Source organism: Peromyscus maniculatus, chromosome 4, assembly GCF_049852395.1.
Source record: "Peromyscus maniculatus bairdii isolate BWxNUB_F1_BW_parent chromosome 4, HU_Pman_BW_mat_3.1, whole genome shotgun sequence".
Lineage (NCBI taxonomy): Eukaryota > Metazoa > Chordata > Mammalia > Rodentia > Cricetidae > Peromyscus > Peromyscus maniculatus.
Window position 1 is genome coordinate 134,701,425 of NC_134855.1, and position 23,596 is coordinate 134,725,020.

The 23,596-nt window shown below is 43.5% G+C and overlaps 1 protein-coding gene across 1 annotated transcript in view; it reads right to left on the reverse strand.

Moving 5' to 3' along the window:
• The window catches only part of Pigu (phosphatidylinositol glycan anchor biosynthesis class U), a 93,091-nt gene extending 70,180 nt beyond the window's left edge, over positions 1–22,911 (reverse strand). The window contains exons 1-2 of the mRNA XM_042276564.2: positions 22,694–22,911; positions 9,845–9,909 (exon numbers count right to left, since the gene is read on the reverse strand). Of these exons, the coding sequence (XP_042132498.1) occupies positions 9,845–9,909; positions 22,694–22,823 (195 nt within the window). The 5' untranslated portion in view covers positions 22,824–22,911. The remainder of the gene's footprint in view (positions 1–9,844; positions 9,910–22,693) is intronic.
• Positions 22,912–23,596: the final 685 nt, after the last annotated feature.

The following is a 23,596-nucleotide window of genomic DNA, read 5'->3' on the forward strand; positions in this document are numbered from 1 at the left end:
ATAAATAGGGGCTGAGGATGTGGCTCAGTTTGTAGGATGTTTGCTTAGGATACATGAAGCCCCGGGGCTGGTCTCCAGCACTCCAAAAACCCAGGTACGTGCTTATAACCCCAGGACTTGAAGTGTAGAGGAAAGGAGGGCAGGGGAATCAGAAGTTCCAAATGATCTTGGCTATAGCAAGTTCCATGCTAGCCTAGGCTACGTGAGATCCTGCCTCCAAAATAAGTAAGTAAATAAAATGGGGGGGAGGGGGACTCCTTAGAGGACCAAGATTGTTGACTGAAAAATCTAGGAATTTTTCCTTCCTCTAGTCTCTGATAAGTTTGTATAAGAATGTTAATTCTTCCTTAGAGACCTAGGGAGAAACCCACATGGTGATGCCTGCTACAATCCCAGTACTTAGGCTGAAGTACAGCAGAAAGTTCAAGACCAATCTGGCTTATACTACAGAATCCAGTCTCAAGGGGAAAAAAAAGTTTTTGAGAAAATTCACTTGCTGTGAAACTAATCTTGGCCTGAGGTTTTCTCCTTTGATTTTAATTTTTTCTTTTATTTTGGTTTTATTTGGTTTAAGACAAGGGCTCATGTAGACCAAGCTGGCCTTGAACATGCTATATGACCAATGATGGCCATAAGCTCCCGATGGTCCCGCTTTGACCTGCTAAGGACTAGGGTTACAGGTGCACCGCCAAGTCTGCCCTCTCGAGGTTTTGTTTGGTTTTGTTTTGTTTTATTTGAAAGACTTAAATTATGGATTCAATTTCTCTCATATATTAAACATTATTCTGATTTGCTTTGTTTTATTAGTCTAGGTAAGTAGTATTTTTCTAGGAATTTATACATTTCACCTAAACTTTCATCTCATTGACATAAGGTTGTTCACAATATTTTCTTTTTTGAGGCAATGATACATTTTCCTCTCAATATGGGTTCAGCAATAACACAAAAGTTTTGGTATGTTGCTTTCTTCCCATTATCATTCAGTTAAAATGTATTCTGGGGGCTGGAGAGAAGGCTAAGATCGGTTAAGAGTACTTGCTGCTCTTGCAGAGACCCAACGTCTGGTTCCCAGCACTCATCAGGTGGTTCACAACTACCTGTAATTACAGTACCAGAGGACCTGATGCTTCTGGCCTCCTGCACACACAGTGCACACACATGCACACAATTAAAAATAAATCTTTTGCCAGGCAGTGGTGGCTCATGCCTTTAATCTCAGCACTTGGGAAACAGAGGCAGGTAGATTTCTGAGTTGGAAGCCAGCCTGGTTTATAGTGAGTTCCAGGACAACCAGAGCTACACAGAGAAACCCTGCCTCAAAATAAATGAATGAATCTTCTTTTTAAAGAAGATATTTTCTAATTCCCACTGACATTTCTTCTTTGAGACTTTAAAATGTACAGACTAGCCAGGGTGATGTAGCTCACTGGTAGGGTGTTCATTATGTATGAATCCTATGCTCAATCCTTAGTGCAAATACATAAGAGAACATGGCTTAATTCCAAAATTTGTTGTTTATTTTTAAAGTGCTGGAAATCAAACTTTGGGCCTTCCACATGCTAAGCAAACATTCTATCATTGACCCCAGCCCTTCTTTTTATATTATTATAATTTATTTATAGCTTAACTCTATTATAATCATTAAAAGAACAATACATGATTTTAATAACTTAAAGTGTGTTCTGAGTTACTTTATGGTTTATTATCTGGTCTGTTTGGGCAAGGGCTCCACATACATTTGAAAAGAATGTACATACTAACATTTATGGTCACAGCATTCTACATATAATTTGTATGGTAATGATCTTTAAAATTTCTACATCCTATTGATTTTTGAGTCTCTTTGTTCTATCATTGATGAAAAAAACATAGGTTAAAAACATCTCATCATTGTGACTGGAGGTGGCTCAGCAGTTAAGACCATTTGCTGCTTTTGAAAAGAACCTGGGTTTGGCTCCCAGCACCCAAATGATGGCTCACAACTATGTGTAATTCCAGTTCCATGGAATCTGATGCCCTTTTCTGACTTCCTCCAATACCAGGCACATATGTGGTGTTCCTATGCACATGTAGGCAAAACATACTCATAAAAAATAAATCTTAAATATATATAAATACATCCCACTATCACTGGACACGGTAGTGCACGCCTTTACTCTTAGCACTCAGGAGGCAGAAACAGGCAGATATATTTGAGTTTCAGGCCAGTCATGGCTACACTTTGAGACCCTGTCACAAAAAAAGGGGGTGAGGTAAAGAGCACTAACTGCTCTTCCAGGGGTCCCGGTTCAAGTCCCAGCACCCACACGGCAGCTCACAATCATCTGTGACTCCAGTGTCAAGAGACCCAACACCTTCTTCTCACCTCCAAAGGTACTGCATATACATGCTACACAGAAGAAAATCATGCGAGCAAAATTAGTAAAACTAAGTTTAAAAAAGAAGTCCCACTATGACTATAGGCGTATTTATTTCTCTCTCTCTCTCTTTTTTTTTTTTTTTTTTTCGAGACAGGGTTTCTCTGTGTAGCTTTGCGCCTTTCCTGGGACTCACTTGGTAGCTCAGGCTGGCCTCGAACTCACAGAGATCCGCCTGGCTCTGTCTCCCAAGTGCTGGGATTAAAGGCGTGCCCCACCACCGCCCCGGCTAATTTCTCTTTTTTGCTTTGTGTTTTGTTTGTTTTTGAGACAGGGTCTTATACAGCCCAGGCTGTCCTCGAACTCACTATGACTGAATAGGACCTTGGACTTCTGATCCTACTCTCGAGCTCTGGAGTTGCAAATGTGCTCCACCTCTCCCAGTTTTGGTCAGCGTTGTGCACTGAACCCATGGATTCACGCATCTAGACCAGCCTTCTACCAAGTGAGCTACATCTCCATCCTGCTCTGTGTAGTCTGAAGTTGTGAGTTAGATGCAGTTCTGTGTAGAATGACTATCGCCTGGGTAGAGCAATTTTTATATTATTATATAAAATATGTGTCTAATAAGGTGGGGGGTTGCTTGATTTCTTTTGTTTTTGGCTTTAAAGTCATAAGCTACATCAACTCTTCAAACTAGTATTTACATGACTCCTTCCTCCTTTCTTTCCTTCCTTCCTCCCTTCCTCCCTTCCTTCCTTCCTTCCATCCTTCCGCTTCTTGGGGTTTAGGAGACAGGGTCTCATATATTACAAACTATCCTCAAACTCACACTTTGTAGCCAAGAATGACGTTGAATTTCTGGTCCTCCTACCTCCACTTCCTACGTGCTAGGGCTATAGGTGTGCGCCACCATGCCTGGATCTATGAGTGCTGGGGATCAAACCTACGGCTCTGTACACACTCTAACTGAGCTACACCCCAAGACCAAGCCTTTCTATCGTTTTACTTCTCTGTGTCCTCATATTTAAGGTGTGCTCTTCAGGTGTTTTTGGTAGTGTCTGGTGGTGGTGGTGGTGGTGGTGGTGGTGGCGGCGGCGGCGGCGGCGGCGGCGGCGGCGGCGGCGGCGGCGGCGGCGGCGGCGGCGGCGGCGGCGGCGGCGGCGGCGGCGGCGGCAGTGGTAGAAGGGTGGGTGGGTGTCTGTTTTTGTTTTTCCTTGGTGCTAAAGGATCAAACCCAAGTCCTTGACATGGTGGGTACATCATGTATCATTAAGATACATCCTAGATTTCCCTAGCTCTGAGATGCATTTCTTTAAAAAGAACATACAATTATTTTTCTGTGTTTTATTTTGTTTTAGTTTGGTTTGGTTCTGGACCTTTGTAAGGCAGTCTCATGCAGCAAAGGCTTGCTTTAAACTCACTATGTAGCCAAGATGACCTTGAACTTCTGACCATGGTACCACCATCTTCCCAGTGCTATGATTACAGGCTTTGGTTTTACTTTTTCTGCTTTCTTTTGTTTTCTTGAGACAGGATCTCAGGTATCTCAGGCAGACCAAGAACTTGTTATGTAGCCAAGGATGACCTCTGAACTTCTGATGATCTTCTCAGCTCTACCTCTGAGATACAGGCATGCAGTACCACAGCAGGTTTATGAGATGCTTGGGATTGAGGCCAGGGTTTCACGTAAAATAGGCAAGTACTCTACCAGCAGAGCTACATCACCAGCCAAGTCTCACTAATTTTTTAAGATTTAATTTTACTATTTTTATTTGTGTGTGTAATGTGTAGCTGCATGCTGATGCCAGAAGAGGGGTGAGGGCATCAGATGCCCTGGAACTGGGTTTACAAGCTGACAGGAGTGCTAATACTCAAACCTGGGTCCCCCGTAAGAACAGCAGACAGATGCCATCTCTCCAGCCCAAGGCTCACTCTGAACTTTGCTCTTGAATTCTGATTATCTTGGTACTTTCCAATACCTTCAAACAAACATTCTTTGGTATTTATTCTTTTGGTATTTATTTCTTTTCTGCTTGTCCTTGCCAGCACAGTCAGCCCACTACTGTAAACTAAGTCACCAGCCCATCAGAATCCGAAAGGAAGTACGTAATTTGGTTTTAGTGTGGTGGCTCAGAAGTACCTATTCCCACCACCTTTATAACACTATAAAGGGGCTAAGGATGTAGTTGAACAGTTGAACATTTTGCCTATATGCACAAAGCCCTAAGTGGAAACTCTATTACCAACCGTCAAAAAGGCTAGAAGTATACTCTGAGCCAGGAATAGTGACTCACATATATAATCACAGTACTTGAGAAGCTGAGACCAGCCCAAGCTACACAGTAAGTTCTAGGTCAGCCTGAGCTATATAAGAGGCCCTGTTTCAATTAAAAAAAAAAAAGCATGTGGGGGGGGGCAAAATTGTAAAGATCATTGACAGGCTTTGTAGTAAACGAGAATAAGTTATGTATGGTAGAAAGAAGGGAAACTTTAGAGTTGGGTTTGGATTTAAATCTATAGTTCTTGTAGCAAGTTGCTTTTCTCTCTGAGCATTGGTTTCCTCTGACATAAATTGGGAAAATGATCTATGTCAGAGGCTGCAGAGAGGGCTCAGCAGTTAAGAGCACTGGCTGCTCTCTAGAGGCCTGAGACATCAATTCCAGGACTCAGCCAGCCACTACAACTGTCTGTAACTCTGCAGGTACCTAGCGTGCAAGTGGTTCACAGACACATGAAGAGAAAACACCCATACACCCAAAACTTAAAATATAAATCATTAAAACAATCTATTTCAGCCAGGTGGTGGTGGTGCACGCCTTTAATCCCAGCACTCGGAAGGCAGAGCCAGGCGGATCTCGGTGAGTTCCAGGGCAGGTACCAAAACTACACAGAGAAACCCTGTCTCAGGAAAAAGACAAACAAACAACAACAACAACAACAAAAACCCAACAATCTATTTCTCTAGGGAAGATTAAATGCAGTTACGTGTACGAAGTAATTACTACAATGCCTAGCATAAGCTAAACCTCAGCATGTGGCTACTTACGATCAACTTTTTACTTCTCTTTTTAAAAACAGGCATCAATTGTCTCTTTCAAAGTTCTAAAAGGACTACAACTATCTACTAATGAATTCTATTATCCAAGTATCTTTGTTAGTATATAGAAAAGAACCTGATGCTTGAAATAACCTCCTTTCAAAATGTCTTGATGCTTCGGACAGTTTAGAAAGGCCCCAAATAAGGGAAACATGGCAACAGTTCTCAAAAAGCCTGTCAGCAAAAAGGCTGGCTTCTACAGTGAGCTAGCATGTGTGTGGCAGTTTATTATACAGCACACTGGAAGAAAGAAGCACAAGTTGAATGTAATCTGTCTGTATGCTGTATAATGGTTTGAGTGACCATAAATTTTCCCTAAGTACTACTTTGGTGACATGCTACATATATGACAGCTAAGGTTTTCACTTTCATTAATTTCAAAAATACTTTCTAATTTCTCTTTTGATTTCTTGATTCCCGGGTTATTTAGCTACCAAAGATTTGGGGGATTTTCCACATATCTTCCTGATGTTAACTCTCTATTTCATTCTATTCATTTCTTCTGTGGTCAGCAAAAAGGAATCTTTAAGTGACTTAAAAATATTGAGCCTTCTTTTATGGGCAAAACATAGTCTATGTTACGAATGTTCCACCTAAATTTAAAATGTACTTTGATGTTACAGAATGGGGCATTCTTAGGTCAATCTGGCTGACAATATTACTCAAATTTTCTATATTCTTTTTTTCGTTTTTCAAGACAGGGTTTCTCTGTAGTTTTTGGTACCTGTTTTGGAGCTCCCTCTGTAGACCAGGCTGGCCTCAAACTCACAGAGATCCGCCTGTCTCTGCCTCCTCAGTGCTGGGATTAAAGGCCTGCGCCACCACCACCCAGCTTCAAATTTTCTATTTTTTTTTTTTTTTTTTTTTTGGTTTTTCGAGACAGGGTTTCTCTGTGTAGCTTTGTTAGCTTTGTAGCCTGTCCTGGAACTCACTCTGTGGCCCAGGCTGGCTCAAACTCACAGAGATCCACCTGCTTCTGCCTCCCGCATGCTGGGATTAAAGGTGTGCGCCACCACCGCCCGGCAAATTTTCTATATTCTTGAGGCTGGAAAGATGGCTCAGTGGTTTAGAGTACTTGCTCTTACAGAGGACCTGGGTTTCACTCAAAGCACTCACATGGTAGTTCACAGCCATCCCTAACTCCCAGAGGTCCAATGCCCTCTTCTGACCTCCAAGGGCACCAGGAACACAAATCATGCACATACATCCATGCAGGCAAAACACCCATACACAGAAATTAAAAACAGGCAAATCTTTAAAACACACACACACACACACACACACACACACACACACACACACACACACTTTCTATAGTCTCCCTAATTTTCCACCTGTTCTATCAACTGTTGACAGACACTGAAAGCTCCAACTCAAATCAGAGACTGGCCCCATTTACATGTGGGGGGGTGCTGCTGCATGCCACAGCACAGTTTGGAGGTCACAGTTCTAATCCCTCACCTTACTGAGGCAGTGTCTCTTTCTGTTTCTGCTGCCATGCTGTGTACTCCAGGTTAGCTGGCCCATTAGGTCCCAGGGGAGTCTGTCTTTCTCTCCCATTTAACTGTCAAAGTGCTGGGATTCAGATGTGTGTAGCACATCTGGCTGTGTATATGGTTTCCAGGCCTTGAACAGCTAGCACGTGTACACACTAAGTTGTCTCCCCAGCCCAGCCTATCAGTCTTTACTCATGGTGTTTTAAAGCTGTAATTAGTACAGAGAGAGCTGTAATTACTGTTCTTGAAAAACCCATCCTATCACTCTAATAAAATGAACTTTGATGTCTCTGATGATATATATTCTTTGCTCTGGAGTCTGTTTTTGTTACTGCTTTTATTTCAAAAATATGTGCATAAGCACCTGGGCTGGACAGATGGTTCAGTGGTTAAGAACATGACTTCCAGAGGACTCAGGTTCGGTTCCCAGTACCCACATTATAGCTAACAACTCTTGGTAACTCAGTTACAGAGAATCCAACGCCCTCTTCTGGCCTTTGTGGGAGCTGCACACATGTGGCATACTGACATACATGCAGGGAAGACACCCATAAACATAACACAAAAATAAGTACTTCTCAAAATTCAAGTATATATAAACCTAGCACATGGAAGGCAGCAGCAAGATGGTCGGGGATTCAAGATCATCCCAGCCATATAGAGGCCAGCCTGAGCTATATGAGATCTTGTCTCAAAAGAAAAAGAAAGGAAAGGAGGCAGGGAGGAAAGAAAGGCCGACTGACTGACAGACAGACAAGTATTATAAAGCCAAAGTCTGTATCTTACACTGTTTATTTGTTATTGTTTGTTTGTTTTTCGAGACAGAGTTTCTCTAGATAATCTGGCTGTCTGGGACTCGCTCTGTAGCCCAGGCTGGCCTAGAACTCACAGAGATCCACCTGCCTCTGCCTCCTGCCTGCTGGAATTAAAGGCGTGCGCCACCACCCCTGGCAGATGAGAGGTAATTTTAAGAGTGGGGTATGAGTCATGAAAGGGATAAGATCCCTCAGGTGATAGAATAAGAAAGAGTGTCTGACTTAGTCTAAAGTGATGTCGGACGGTTCTCTGGAGAGGGTGAAATCTAAGCGTGGGTATCATTCATAGAGCCAAGCAGGAAAAGGGGAAGAATGGCTTTTCTGCAGGAGACAACAGTGTAAGCAGACATTAGACAAGAGAAGAGCACAGTGAGCTTATCGGCTTTAAAGCCCCCCCCCAGGCCCACTTCCCACCGGTCCTTGGGGCCAGTGGGCTGTGTGTGGACATCAGACACATCCATTCCCAACAACTGCCTTGTGTGCTTAAGAAAAGGAAGGGAGGGAGGAAGAGAAGAAAGAGGATCAGGAAGAAATACAGTGAGAGCTTTGAATGCTCCTCTAAGTGTCTAGACTCTAAGCCTGAGGTCAGTGGCAAATACAGGGCCCAAGCGCGACAGTGACAGAGTGAGATTTATATCTCAGAGAAATGTCCCTGACGGCAGAATAGAGAGTAAGTGAGCAGGACTGAACCAGGACAAACTGAACAAGGAAAGCTGGTACAGTGATCCAGGTCACAGGTGACAGTGGCCTAACAAAGGGTATTTTTACAGTTTTTGGTTTTTTTGCATTTGAGATAGTCTCATAGCCCAGGCCTGGGCAGGCCTTGAACTCACGGCAGTCTTCCTGCCTTGGCCTCTGGGAAGCTGGAGTTACAGTGTGAGCCTCCATTCCTAGCTGGTTTTTACTAGTCTTAAAAACTAATTTTGGGGTTGGGAATTTAGCTCGGTAGTAGAGTGCTTGCCTAGCAAGCACAAGGCCCTGGGTTCGGTCCTGGGGGGTGGGGGTGGGGGGACGGGACGGGATGGGACTAATTTTATGGTTGGGCGGCACTGGCACACGCCTTTAATCCCAGCACTTGGGAGACAGAGCCAGGCAGATCTCTGTGAGTTTGAGGCCAGCCTGGGCTACAGAGTGAGTTCTAGGACAGGAATCAAAACTACACAGAGAAACCCTGTCTCAAAAACAAAAACAAAAAAACCCAAAAAACTAATTTTATGAGCCGGACATGGTGGTGCACACCTTTAATGCCAGCACTCAGCGGGCAGAGGCAGGCAGATCTCTGTGAGTTCAAGGCCAGCCTGGTCTATAGATCGAGTTCCAGGACAGCCAGTCTACACAGAGAAACCATGTCTCAAAAATAAAACAAACCAAAAGAGAGAGAGAGAGAGAGAGAGAGAGAGAGAGAGAGAGAGAGAGAGAGAGAGAGAGAGAGAGAAATTTTATGGCTTCAACAACCTTTAGTGGACTTTCTAGGAAACCAGTGTCACACCTTTTATGGCCAAGCATTTCAAAAACCAATTACATGCCATGTAGCATACAACTATTTATGGACTGAGAGCTGCTTAAAAGTTGACATTAAAAATAATTTCCATAGAAGCCTCATGCATCCCCCCAAGCCAGCAAGGCGGCTCAGCAGGTAAATGCACTTGCTGCATAAGCCTAACAAACTGAGCTTGGTCCCCGGAGTCTGCAGAAAGCTGGCTGCATCTGGAATCTCAGCTCTCCTAACAGGAGCAGCACCCAGCAGCTTCACTGTCAGCTGGGCTGGTGTACAAAACCCTGCCTCAGCAATGTGAGCGAACTGACTCCTGAAAGTTGTTCTCTCCTCCCTCCCTCCCTCCCTCCCTCCCTCCCTCCCTCCCTCCCTCCCTCCCTCCCTCCCTCCCAACTTTTTAAAATCCTAACCTGGATCATTTTCCCTGTAATTGTGAAGCATCTTTCTTATGCAGAAAATGTCTACAACGGGCTATGCCTATCAAAAAAGATCTTTTTAAATGTTTGTACCAAACAGAGCTCAGGCTTTGGTATCCAGGACTATAAACTACTCAGTGCCAGAAAAGAAAATACAACACTTACTTCATGAAATACTGCTCCAGAATATGGAGACACTCCCAAATCCAACAGTGAAAGGCCTTCAACCACTGAAAAGGAAGAAATACAAGTTCACTTAGACTTGAGAGACAACAGCAAATGGTCATAAACTAAACTGTCAAGATATTCCTAGGACCAAGGAATGCCTGAGTTTATCTAATCCCTTTACCTCAGGTCAAGCAAGTGGCTGAAGGTCTTGATTTGGAAAAAGTGTCAAGATTGTACATATGTATGAAATTCTCAAAGAATATCACACACACACACACACACACACACACACACACACACACACACAAATTTTCAAAAATGGGGAATTCTTCCATATAAAGCAGTTCTTTCCATCATGAGCAATACTCATTATGAGAAAGCGTTGTACTAAACTGCAAACTTCTGAGGTTGGAGAAACGGCTTGGCAATTAAGGGTGCATACTGTTCTTGGTCCCCGTTCAATTCCCAACACCCACATCAGGCAGCTCACTACCGGCAGTAGCTCCAGCTCCAGGGAACCCATCCCCCTCTTCTGGCTTCTGCACTTAGCATACACATACTCCCACACAGATACACACACACACACACACACACACACACACACACACACACACACACACACACACACGTAATTAAAAAAAAATAAAATACATTTAAAAAAATGAACTTTTCCTACCTCTCTGTAACCTCCACCAACTCTGAAGCATTTCTTTTATATATATTCTAACGTATTCCAAAGCACAATTAACAAATCAACAACAGGTAAAATAATGTTGCCCAGGTTAGTGAAATGGGCAGTCACTCTCTTCTGCCAGCTGTTTTGGTGACATCTGTGTCATTTTTCTAGACGAGTATTACTTTTTAGCTGTGTGCCTTTAATCCTAACCTCACAGGGGATGGGGAAGGAAGAGGGGAATTGTATTTTGGAATTTGGGGGTGTGGGGGGAGTCAGTAATGGTTGTTTAGCTAGGTTTCTGTTTTGTGGCAGAATATCTACATGTAGGGAAGATTGACTTCAAGCTTGCAATCCCCCTGCCTCAGCGCTCCCCCACCAAAGTGTTGGAATTACAGGAGGCGGCCATCAAGCCCAGCTAAGACGATACTTTTGTTTGTTTGTCCAGGTCGGTAGTTCCGTCTGGCCTCACACTTCCTGTGCAGCCAAGAATCACCTTCAACTCTTTAATTCTCCTGCCCCACCCCCAAGTTCTAGGATTACAGGATATACCGCCACGTCCAGCCTGGAATGTTCTAGGATTACAGGATATATACCGCCACGTCCAGCCTGAAATGTTTGCTTTTTGGTTTGGCGCTGAACTTGGGAACTCGTGCACACTAGGCAAGCACCCCACTGCTGAGCTATATCACAGTATACATAATATAATGATAATTTTGTTTTTTATACAGGGTCTCACTATGTAGCTCTAGCTGACTCATAACTCACTACATAGACCAGGCTGGCCTTGAACTCAGAGATCCACTAGCCTCTGCCTCCCCAATGCTGGGATTAGAGGTACGTGCTACCATGCCTGGCCCCAAATGATAATTCTTAAAGTACATTACCTTAGGGAACAACTGATCAAGTGCCTGATACAATATATGCAGTGCAGCACTCAGAGTCTGATGCAATATATTCAGCACAGCACTCAGAGTAATCATTTTTTATTTTCTGTGTATGAGTGTTTCGCTTGTGTGTGTGTATGTGTGTGTGTGTGTGCACCACATTTGTGTCTGATTCTGAGGAGGCATCAGGTCCTCTAGAACCGAGTTACAGATGGTTGTGAGCCAACAAGTGGGTGCCAGGATTAGAACCTGGGTCCTCTGGAAGAGCAGGCAAGCAGGCTGTGCTCTTAACTGATGAGCCATCTCTCCAGCCCCACTTAATAAAAACTTGAAAATAATCCCAACATTCATTAACGGAGATTTATTTAATAAAATATCATCTAATATATATATGTATATATATTGATATATTAAGCATTAAAACTATGTTGTAAATAACTGAATAAATAAGTAGGTGGAAGAAGAAGAAACGCTCTCCTTATATGGAATGCTCAGTATCACGTGTAGGAAGGCTGGGCATGTGGTAGAACAACAGGGCAACACGCAAAGCATGCAGGAGGGTCTGAGTTCAGCATCAGGACACCAAAAGAATGTGGAATGTGGAATAGGAAACGAAGAATGGAAAATGGAACAGAAAGTCACCAGCTGAATGACCAACAGAATGGTTTTGAAGGCAAACGCCATTAGTGGATGCTCAAGTTAGTGGGTGAAAGTGTGAAGAACAAAGTGTTTTCAAGGGGAAAAGTAATAATTTCATATAGACCTCACATTCCCTGCTTTAATCAGGTGATCCATTAAAACATCATCAATATGTTAGCTATACTAATTATCAAATATCTCATAATTCACTGATGTAGTGATAAGAACATTTCTGGAGTCCTCATGCCAACAATGTGGTATAATAACAAAAACAAACTAACAAAAAACCCATAACCTCCACCTAATCATGGAAAATTATCAGGCAACCAAAAGACAGGCAAATAACTGCCCAGTACTCTTAAAATTTTAAATCACAGGAAGTGTCCCAGATGGTAGTCAGTACGGAGATATAACCACTAAATGTAAAAAGGAGGTCATGGATTGAACATTAGGCCAGAAACTGGACAATGAAAGGGAAGCAGTACAATCTTAATAAGTTATATACACTAACAGTACTGACTGATTGAAGCCACTACATTAGAATAATAATGGGTATAGTGTAAACAGAAACTTTATTTTTGCAACTCTGTGTGTGTGTGTGTGTGTGTGTGTGTGTGTGTGTGTGTGTGTGTACACATGGAGGCCAGAAGAGGTTACCAGATCTCTTCAAGCTGGTGTTTATAAATAACCTGATATAGATGCTGTGATCCAAACTCCAGTACTCAGACAGACCAATAAGTACTCTCTTTATATATGTTTTTTGTTTTTAATTTTTGAGACAGAGTTTCTCTGTGTAGCCCTGGCTACCCTGGAACTCATGCTGTAGACCAGGCTGGCCTCGAACTCACAGAGATCCAGCTGGCTCTGCCTCCCGAGCGCTGGGATCCCGGCTCACTAAGTACTCTTAACTTCTGAACCATTTCTCCAGCCCCTTTGCAACTCTTTTGAAAACTAAAATATTTCAAGGCTGGCAAAATGGCTCAGTTGATCAGGTTATTACCGCCAAGATTGATGATATGAGTTTGATCATCAGATCCTAAACTGGAAGAAAAGAATCCTCTCCCTCAGCTGGCGGTGGTGGCACACACCTCTAATCCTCACACTAGGGAGGCAGAGGTAGGCTGATTTCTATCAGTTCAAGACCAGCCTGGTCTACAGAAGGAGTTCCAGGACAGCCAAGGCTAGACGGAAAAGCCCTGTCTCAAAAAAACAAAAAACAAAAACTACAGAGCTACGTTTACTGAAGGAAAGCTGTCCACAGAATGCTGAGAGAAAAGCAGATAGTAATACAGCATGTAAAATATGACACGATTTTATTAACTTTTAAAAGAAATTTTATTAACATCAAATACACAAAAAGAATGGGCTTCATTATGACATTTTATACATGTAATACCAGCACTCAGAGACTGAAGCAAGAGGATCTCAAGTTTAAGGCTAGCCTGGGCTACATTGTAAGATTTTTCTCAAAACAAACAACCAAGGAAGGAAGGGAGGGAGGGAAGGAGGGAGGGAGGGAGGGAGGGAGGGAGGGAGGGAGGGAGGGAGGGAGGACAAAAAAGAAATACCTGGGAAAATAAATACTAAGATGATTTTTTGTTGTTTGTTTTGTTTTTCGAGACAGAGTTTCTCCGTGTAGCTTTGGTGCCTGTCCTGGATCTCACTCCTTAGACCAGGCTGGCCTCGAACTCATGGAGATCCGCCTGGCTCTGCCTCCCAAGTGCTGGGATTAAAGGCGTGAGCCACCACTGCCTGGTAAGACAATTTTAACCGGGGCTGGCAAGACCCCTTAACCAGGTAAAGGCTCTTGCTGCCAAACTGGATGACTTGAGTTCAATCCTGGGAACCCACATGGTATAAGAAGAAGACCAACTCCCACAAGTTGTCTTCTGAGCACATGTATGTGCATGTATACATGTGGAGTAAACAAATATATAAATATTTACAGAGACAGCTGTAACTGGTCCTTTCTCCTGGGACCAGAAAGAAATAGCGCTCAAGGAGCAGCATAGAGACCGCTCTGTAAGACAGCTGTTAAACTCTGACTAGCAGCCTTCCCAGAGACCCAAGAAGAGGATTCATTAGCCCACTTCACAAGACTTCCCGCAGCATAAGCCAAAGACACCTGACCACAGCAGTAAAAGCAATCCTTTGGGGATCAGACAGTATAAGGCTGTCTGGAAACATCAGGTTCCACATTCCCATTTAATCCAGAGAGGTTTTCAAGCAAGTAGCTAGAGGGCAGACTCCACACCTTTCCCTGAGACACTTTTGCTAGATATTGTGCATCAGTAAACTTGTTTGAGGATTCTCTGGCAAGTGCCTAGAATATGGCTCTGGTATCTGGTGATATACATCATCATATTATTTCATGGATAACAGATCTGGCGGGAGCAGGGCGGTGGTGGCACTCGCCTTTAGTCCCAGTATTCAGGAAGCAGAGCCAGGCGGATCTCTGTTGAGTTCGAGGCCAGCCTGGGCTACAGAGCAAGATCCAGGACAGGCACCAAAACTCCACAGAGAAACCCTGTCTCGAAGAAAAAAAAAAAAGAAGAAGAAGAAGAAAGAAAGAAAGAAAAAGAAAAAACAGATCTGGCAGGAAAGTCAACCTCATGTAAAAAAAATTTATAGAAAACACCACTCTTTATTGTAACATTAAAATACATAAGAAAGGCACAAACTCAGAATATTGATTTTTAAACTTAACACACAGTATAACAGATTTCATTATGCAGATATTTCCACTGAATATGTTCAGCTTTATGATTAACTCTTTTAGTCACTTCTATTATTTTAGTGCACATGTATGAAAACTTTCCTAGGGCCCACAGTGTATATTTCTCACCTCAAGCCAAAAGAGTACCCAAATTCCCTTCAGACTCTATGAAGGATTCATTCAATGTCTTAAAAAATAATCAGACTACACATGGTGGCTTAGGCCTGTAATCCTAGCACTCAGGAGGCAGAGGCAAGATTACTACAAGTTTTAGGCTGCCTAGTCCTATTTATGGAGTTCCAGGCCAGCATGGGCTACAGTGAGAACCAAGAATGATCACAGCACTTGGGAGGCAGATGCAGGCAGATCCCTATGAGTTCGAGGTCAGCCTGGTCTACATAGTGAGACCCTGTCTCAAAACCCTAAAACCAAAACAAACAAACAAACAAAAAGATCAGGAGTACAGCAAAAAGGAAGAAGGTTGAAATACTTTTATAGCCAGACATACATTATACACCTGTAATCCTAACACTCAGGAAGCAGAGACATTGGGATCTTTAAGTTCAAGGCTAGCCTGCAAAAAGAAATACTTTTATAAACATGAAGTTCCCATTTACTCTTTCCTTTCCAAATGTTCTTTAATTCCACTTATTCTCTCTCTCTCTCTCTCTCTCTCTCTCTCTCTCTCTCTCTCTCTCTCTCTCTCTGTGTGTGTGTGTGTGTGTGTGTGTGTGTGTGTGTGTGTGTGTGTGTGTGTGTGTGTCAGAGGACAATTTGAAGGAGTCCATTCTCTCCTTCCACCTTGAACAACCTCAGGCTTTCCTGCTACCATCCTGTTGAGGAAAAGCCAAACACTTCATGGCCACATGAGCTACAGCCATGGCCACATCTGGCCACATAGCATCAGTAAGTAGGGAAGCACTTAGGATCAACTTGACATAAATCAACCAGATGGTCTGGGAGAGCTGGTGTAAGGCATTATCACTTAAGAAGAACCAGAGCTTCTGCCCAACTGTCAACCTCAGGAACTCTGGACACTGATCAGCAAGCAGACATGGGTAAATGGTGCCCACATCAAGACCAGAGCTGCCATCCCTGACATGGTATGACTGGGCTTCTACAAAGTTCTGGAGAAAGGAGGCTCTCTAAGCAGCTTGCCACCCTGAAGGCCAAATGCTTCGAGGGAGCTGAGGAAGATTAAGGCCTTTTCTTGGGTGAGCCCAAGCCCTGGTGGCTTGACACTCACAGAGATCTTCATCAGGTACTAGCAAATTTTAAAAGTAAAAGATATGGTGATAAAACAAGAATATAAAATGAAGCGAAGATTTGTAAACAAGGACATTATAAAACCTAAAAAAAAATATTAAGTAAGGATGTCTGTCCCTGTTTGAAACAACAACCAAAGAATTAATCAAGCTGCCAGATTCTAACACTTATATAACAATCTGCCAATACTATAAGGCTAGAAAATTTTTATGCTTTTTTCTTTTGGGGGTCATAGTCAGACAGTTTCATGTAGCCTAGGTTGGCTAAAATAGGTTTAACCAAAGACTGAGAAGAAAAAGTAAAGACTCAGGGCTTGTAGTTCAGGGGTAGAACCCTTGACTAAGATGGGCAAGTACCTACGTTTGACCTCCAGCACCACACACACACACACACACACACACACACACACACACACACACACACACACACACACACCTGGGTATGGCACCATATTCTTGTAATCCTAGAGGCAGGAAAATCAGGAGCTAAGGTCATTCTTGGCTACATAGCTAATTGGAGGCCATGTTAGGCTACAAAGACTATTTCAAGCAAATAACAATTAAATATTTTAAAAGGCAAAACTGAAGAAAAACCCAAAGAGCTAATGAGCTTTAAGCTGTCCTTTTTCATGTAGTATTTTATTTAAAGTCAAATTCCCAAAGTACAGCAGAGGAGTGACACCAAATCCTCCCTCTTTTTTGAGATGGGATCTTGTTATAGAGCCCAGGCTGGCCTTAGACTTGCAATCCCTGTCTAGGCCTCCACAAGTGGGGAGTACAGGTATGCAACACCACACCTGGCTAGAATATTCCTTCCTCCCTTGAAGGGATTATTATCTAATTGATAGGGGTGGGGTTTGTTTGTTTGTTTGGTTTTTTTGCTGTGTTGAGATAAATGTAGGCAAGTAATCTACCACTGAACAACATACCCAGACCTAGAGCTCTTCCATTTTTATTCATTTAGTTTTGCTTTTTTGAGACAGTGTCTCACACTGTCAACCACCTAGCTGACACTCATTATATATTATATATATAACCATAGTTATTATATATCTGAAGATGAGCTCAAACTCACAGCAACCCTCCTACCTCAGCTTTCTAAGTACTAGGATTACAAATATGAGCCACCAAGCTCAGCTCAACTCTGTCAAAAAAAAGGGGAGAAGAATTATTTTATTATGTATATGTATGCAAATGGTGTGTAGGTGTATCTTAAAATAATAAATAAGTAAGGTACAGGATAACAGAAGATAATGGGAACTGACCTCTGGCCTCCAAATGTGGGCACACACACACACCTACCCATCCATATAACAAACATAATCCACACATAAACAGTTTTGAACTATAACTCTAAATCTTTGTTGTTAAGTCTGGGTTGTTGTTTTTTTCAACATTCATTTAGAATGTGTGTGTGTGTGTGTGTGTGTGTGTGTGTGTGTGTGTGTGTGTGTGTGAGACTGCATACATTTGGAGGTCAGAGGAAAATGGGGAGTCAATTCTTCTCATTCTACCATGTGAGTTCTGAGGGTCAAACTCAGATCATCAGTCTTGACAGCAAGCAATCTCACGCTGAGCTATCATGTCAGCCCATTTCTTTCTTTCTGTTTTATTTATTTTCATGTATGTATCATGTGAATGTATGTGTAACAGGGTCCCAGACCTTAGGAGGCCCCCAGACCTTAATACACCTGACTCCATGATGGAAGTACCATTCAGGCTATAAAACTGAGCACATAGTGTTATTTTACCACCTGCAAAAAATGAAAACAAAGGCCTAATCCATCAAAGTCCATAGTTCTGAAAAGTCTCTAAACATACTAGCCAGCTTTTTTGCTTCTGTAGTTCCAATTCTGGCTAACTTTCCTTGTTAACTAAAGTATGTCAACCCAGGATATGGTTTTTAGGCCTAACAGCTCACCCAGGCCAGCTTGGGGCTACACTCTACACATATGCCAGGCCAGCTGGCCCTCAAGATTCCAGGGATTCTCCAGTCTCTGCCTCCTATCACCTGGTAAAATTACGGGAATTGCAGATGCTCACACCATGCATGCAGCTTTTACCTGGGATTTGGGATTTGAACTCAGGTCTTTATGCTTGCATGGCAAGTACTTGTACTCACTAAGCTATTTCCCCAGCCCTAGGTTTTCGGGTTTTTTTTTTTTTTTTTTTTTTTTGGTGGTGGTGGTGGTGGCGGCAGTGGTTGCTGTGGAATAATCCTTCTGTATACTGTGTGAATATACATCACTATGATTGGTTTAATAAACAAGCTGACTGGCCAGTAGCTGAAGAGAATAAAATTAGGTGGGAAAGCCAAACTGAGAAGGATGGGATGAGGCAGGGTGAAGCCAGAGGAGTCGACAGCAGAGACAGAGGAATCAGAAGATGAGCCTGCCATACTGAGAAAAGGTACCACCACTTGTCAGAGGGTAGATAAGAAATATGGGTTAAGTTAAAAATGTAAGAGTTAGCTAGTAACAAGCCTGAGCTATTGGCCGAGCATTCATAATTAATATAAGCCTCTGTGTAATAATCTGGAAGCAGCTGCCAGGCCAGGAAAACTCTGCCTGCAGTGGTCGTTTTGTTTTTGTTTTTTAAAGACAGGTCTCATTCTGTAGCTCAGGCTGGACTATACTGGTGGCACTCCTTCTGCCTCAGCTTTCAGGTGTTGGATTATAGATCTGAGGCATCATCATCATTACCATCTACATACAAAAGAGCAAATAATAATACCCTAACTTAAAAACCCATCAGGTAGGCTGGGACCCAGCTCAACTGGTAGAGTGCTTGCATAGTATGCAAGAAACCCAGGGTTCGATGCCAAGCACCACATAAAACTAAACATAGTGGCACACACCTGTTATCCTAGCATCTGGGAGGTGGAGGTAAGCAGTTCAGAACCTCAAGGTAATCCTCAACTGAGTGAGTTCAGGCCAGTCTGGGATACATGAGACTCAGCCTCAAAAAAAAACAGGCAACAAGGAGATGGTTAGCTGGTAAAGTACCCATGTTAAAAAGCTTGTAATCCTAGCGCCAGGCAGGCAGAGAAAGGAGGATCTTATGGCTCACTGACCACCAGCCTAGCTGAATCAGTGAACTCCACGTTCAGCAAAAGACCCTATGGCATGGTTTTTGTCAGCCTGAAGAGGGAATCTCACCTGAGAAACTGCCTCCACCAGACTGACCTGTGGGCATGTCTGTGAGGTATTGTCTTAATTGCTTATTGAGGTAGGATTGATGGGTTGTACAGGACAGGTAGCAGAACAAGCCAGTAAGAAGAAACAAGTTAGTAAGCAGCTTTCCTCTGTGGTCTCTGCTTTAGTTTCTGCTTCAGGTTCCTGCCCCAGCTTCCCCCAATGATTGACAGTGTAACGTGTATGCCAAATAAAGTCTTTCTTCCCCAAGTTGTTTTTGGACAGTGTTTATCACAGCAACAGAAAGCAAATCAGTACATCCTTTCTTAAAAAATAAGGTGCTGCACAATCAAGGAAGATACCTAACATCAAATCCAGTCTACACACACCTGCACATACATTGTGTACACACACAATGTCTAATAAGCCCATATTACAGCCAACCAAGGTCTTATAAGGATACTGGGCCCTTTATCCAAAGAGCTGGTGACTCAAAAAAATCTCAAAATGTCATGTAAAACCAGAATGATTGCTACTTTACTTTTATTTTGTTGTTTGTTTGAGGCAGGGTTTCTCTTGTGTAGCCCTGGCTGTCCTGGAACTAGCTCTGTAGACTAGGTTGGCCTCGAACTCAGAGATCTGTTTGCCTCTGCCTCCTGTGCTGAGATTAAAGGTGTGTGCCACCACATCTGGCCCTACTTCACTATCTTTAAATGCCTAGCATTTAGAGTTTAATATAATCACCTGCTTGTTTGTTTGGTTTTGAGACATCTTACTCTGTAACCCAAGCTGACCCAGAACTCACTATATAGCCCAGACTGGCCTCTAACTCCTAATGAATCCCCTACCTCAACCTCTAAATGCTGGGATTACAACTATGAGACACCATGTCTGGCACAATTACCTGCTTTTAAATCCACCCCACTTAAAGAACTGTAAATATAAGAGATAGATATTGTATCCTCTCCTTTTAAACCATCTCACTTAAAGAACTATAAGTGACAGATACTGTATCCTCTCCTTAAAATGAACTAATAACTGCCCTTTGTTAATGAGATGCAAATGCTGTATGATTACTGTGAAAGAAAATGACCCCCAAAGGGAGTGGCACTATTAGGTGTGGCTTTGTTGCAGTGGGCATGGCCTTGTAGAAGGAAGTGTGTCACCATGGGGGGTGGGCTTTGAGGTCTTCTTTACTCCAGCTACTCCCAGTGACACAGTCTACTTCCTGTTGTCTACATATTAACTTGTAGCAGCTCCTTCTCCAGCATCATGTCCACCTGTATGCCACCATGACGATAATGGACTAAACCTCTGAAACTGTAAGCTGACACCCCAATTAAATGTTTTCCTTTATAAGAGTTGTTGTGGTCATGGTGTCTCTTCACAGCAAACCCTAACTAAGACAACTACCAACTCTCTCTAGCCTAGATACTGAACCTAAGCTATGGGGATCTAAACCTCTGAATGTCACACTATCAACACACATGCCACACACTTACTGCCCTAGCCTTCCTGACTCACCTACTCAGCTCGGTCAGTGTCATCACTGTTCCAGTACCCAAACTCAAGACCTCAGAACTGATATTTTGGGCTTTATTGTGCCAAGCTTCAACATGGATTATCTCATTTCGTGTCCTGTTTCACAGACAAAAAGTCGCAGAGGAAGTAAATGGCAAAGCAGAGAAAGATTCAAATTCTTCTGAAGATTCTAGAAACCATAAACAACGTTGCCTCATCTTTAAATTCTTCTACCCTGTAAATAAGAGCTTATGCTTCCATTTCTTCCACATTATCCAGTAGTCACTAACTACAAACCTGTCCTATGGAAGGCATCAAGGTATTTAGGCATAAATCTAACAGTTCTCCAGGAAGCTCGTAATACTACAGAAAGACCAGATCTAAACGAATCATTATTATGTAAGAGGGGAAACACTGTTTGGTTTTTGTTTTTCTAGACACAGTCTCACTATGTAGCTCTGCTGGCCTTGAATTCTATAAGAAGCTTAGGACGGTTTCAAATTTGATATGCTCCTGTCTCAGCTTCCCAAGTGCTAGGATTACAGACCTGTGCCACCATGCCCAGCTCAGGGAAAGAGTCTTAATACAAAGCATGCAGAGGAAGAATAAATATTAAAAAAAAAAAAAGTTCATGACAACAAGTGATACTAAAGTTTGAGGATAAAGTTAGATGTGGGGCTCACAATCCCAGCACCTGAAGGCTGGTCACCATGAATTTGAGTACATCCTGAGCTGAAGGAGAGATCCTGTTTCAAAAACAAATAATACACAAAGTGTAAGGCCACAGAGGAGACTTCTAGGGTGCTAACATTTTTTATGTGGGTGCTGGCTATCCGTGTACACGTGGTTCATAAAAATTCACTAAGTTCCATCTACACTTAAATGTGCTTTAGATATATAACGTACTTCAGTTTTTGTTTTGTTTAAAGACTTAAACTTGATCTGGACAGATGGTTCAGTGGGTCAGGGCACTCGATATGCAAGCAAGAAGACCTGATTCAAAGCCCCCAACCCATGTCCAAAAAAAAAAAAGTCATAGTCACAGATGCCTGTAACTCCAACACTGTAAGGGTGGAGACAGGCAAAAACTTCCAGAGCTTTGGGCCATACAGCCCAGTGGAAATAGCTTCCAGTTCAGAGAGACTCTGTCTCAGGGAATAAAGGGTAGAGTGATACAGGACACCCAACATCCTCCTTTAGCTTCTGAACATACACCACAGGCACACAGCACCCCCACACTGTAGCCCTAACCTAACCCACAGATCTTCTCTACTCTCAGTATTTCAAATCCTCGGGTATTTCTGGATGATCCTCGTTGCCTTCTGCAACCTGGACCTCCCCCTTTTTCTAACCTTTTCCAAACTCTAGTCCTTCCGTTAGTCCATTCTGGAAAATGAAAGAGTTTACTCAGGGTCAGACGCTAAGGAAACTATTATAAAAACGCGTTCGTTTCCTCTACTGGCTTGTGGCTCCTTCAGCCAAATTTCTGTATCTTGTTGGAGGGGACAGCAGCATGCAATACGGTAAAACGTATACATACCTATTTTAAAGAGACAAAGACTAAGAAAAACTGCACTGAGAGTCCTAGAATGGGCAGAGGTGACTTCAGCACACAGATGCCTTCCTCGCAAAAGCACTGGTTCCCTCGCCCCCCCCTTACCCCCTCCACTTTGCCACCCGACGGAACACCGCTGCCAAACCCTAACACTCCACCAGATCCAATGCACGCAGCACCTTCGGATGTCCATCCTTCCGCGGATCCCGCTGCCCGACTCGGGATCGTGGGACACGCCCCCTCGGATACCCACCCCTCGGGTAGCGGGGCTCACACTCCACACCTCCTCCTCCACACCCCATCCTCCACACCATAGCTCCGCCCTCGGCTCGCGAAGGACCCCAGACGCGGGTCAGTCGGCTCAGAACCGCGCGCTGGTGCCATTGCCTCCACCTCCCATTCAATTCACCGAGGCTGGGACGGTGCAGACCGGCCCACTCCAGCCGGTGGCCTCACCTCTCTTCCAAGAGCTCAGTGGGGACACCACCTCAACCCTCTCGGAAATGAACTCGGCCAAACTGGAGCGAAACAAGGCCGCCCTCACGGTCACGGCCACCACAAGCACCAGGGCCAAGGGAGCCGCCATGATAACTGGGGCGGGCACGCAGGCGGGGAGGGCAAAAGGCAACGCGGAAGAGCCTCAAGACCTGCGCGCCACACTGTAGTACCGCGGTCGAGCGAGCGCAGCGGCGGCTGCCGGAGCCCGCCCACCCGAAGACTACCACTCCCAGAACGTCTTGCGGCGGGACGACGGAAAGCAGGCTGTGTCAGACTTGTAGCAAAGGTTTGGACTACGCTTCTGTTCACCGAAAAGAAGGGGAAAAAAATACTGTACTAATTTCACGGAGATCGTGAGCAAACTTGAAAGAAGTAATTTCACTCGTGCGCATATTTTTAATGTTAAAATGTGTGCCTTTATAGTTTTAAAGAGTGCGGCGGGTGTTATTTATTGAACGGCAACCATCCTCAAGGCACCAGTGATACTGTGTTCTGAGGAAACACTTCGGAGTGGTTAATATTTAGCTCTGCGACCTTCAGCAAGTTATTTAACCGTGGGAAGTCAGAGCAGGAACTCAAGGCAGGAGCTTGAAGCTAAAACCGTGGAAGAACGCTGCTTCCACACCTTCCGTTCTGCTCATGCCCAGCCAGCTTTCTTGCACAAGCACACCTGCTGGGCCCTCCCACTTCAGTCAGCTTCAAAATCCAGACAATCTCACAGACCACTGAGATTTCCTCTTCCCAGATGACCCTAGGTTGTGTAAAGTTGACGATAATAACCAAAGCAACTACTGTGGTAAACGCCGTGAAATGATGCACTCCCGCTTTTTCTCAGTTCAGGTTGGTAGCTTGAAACCCTCC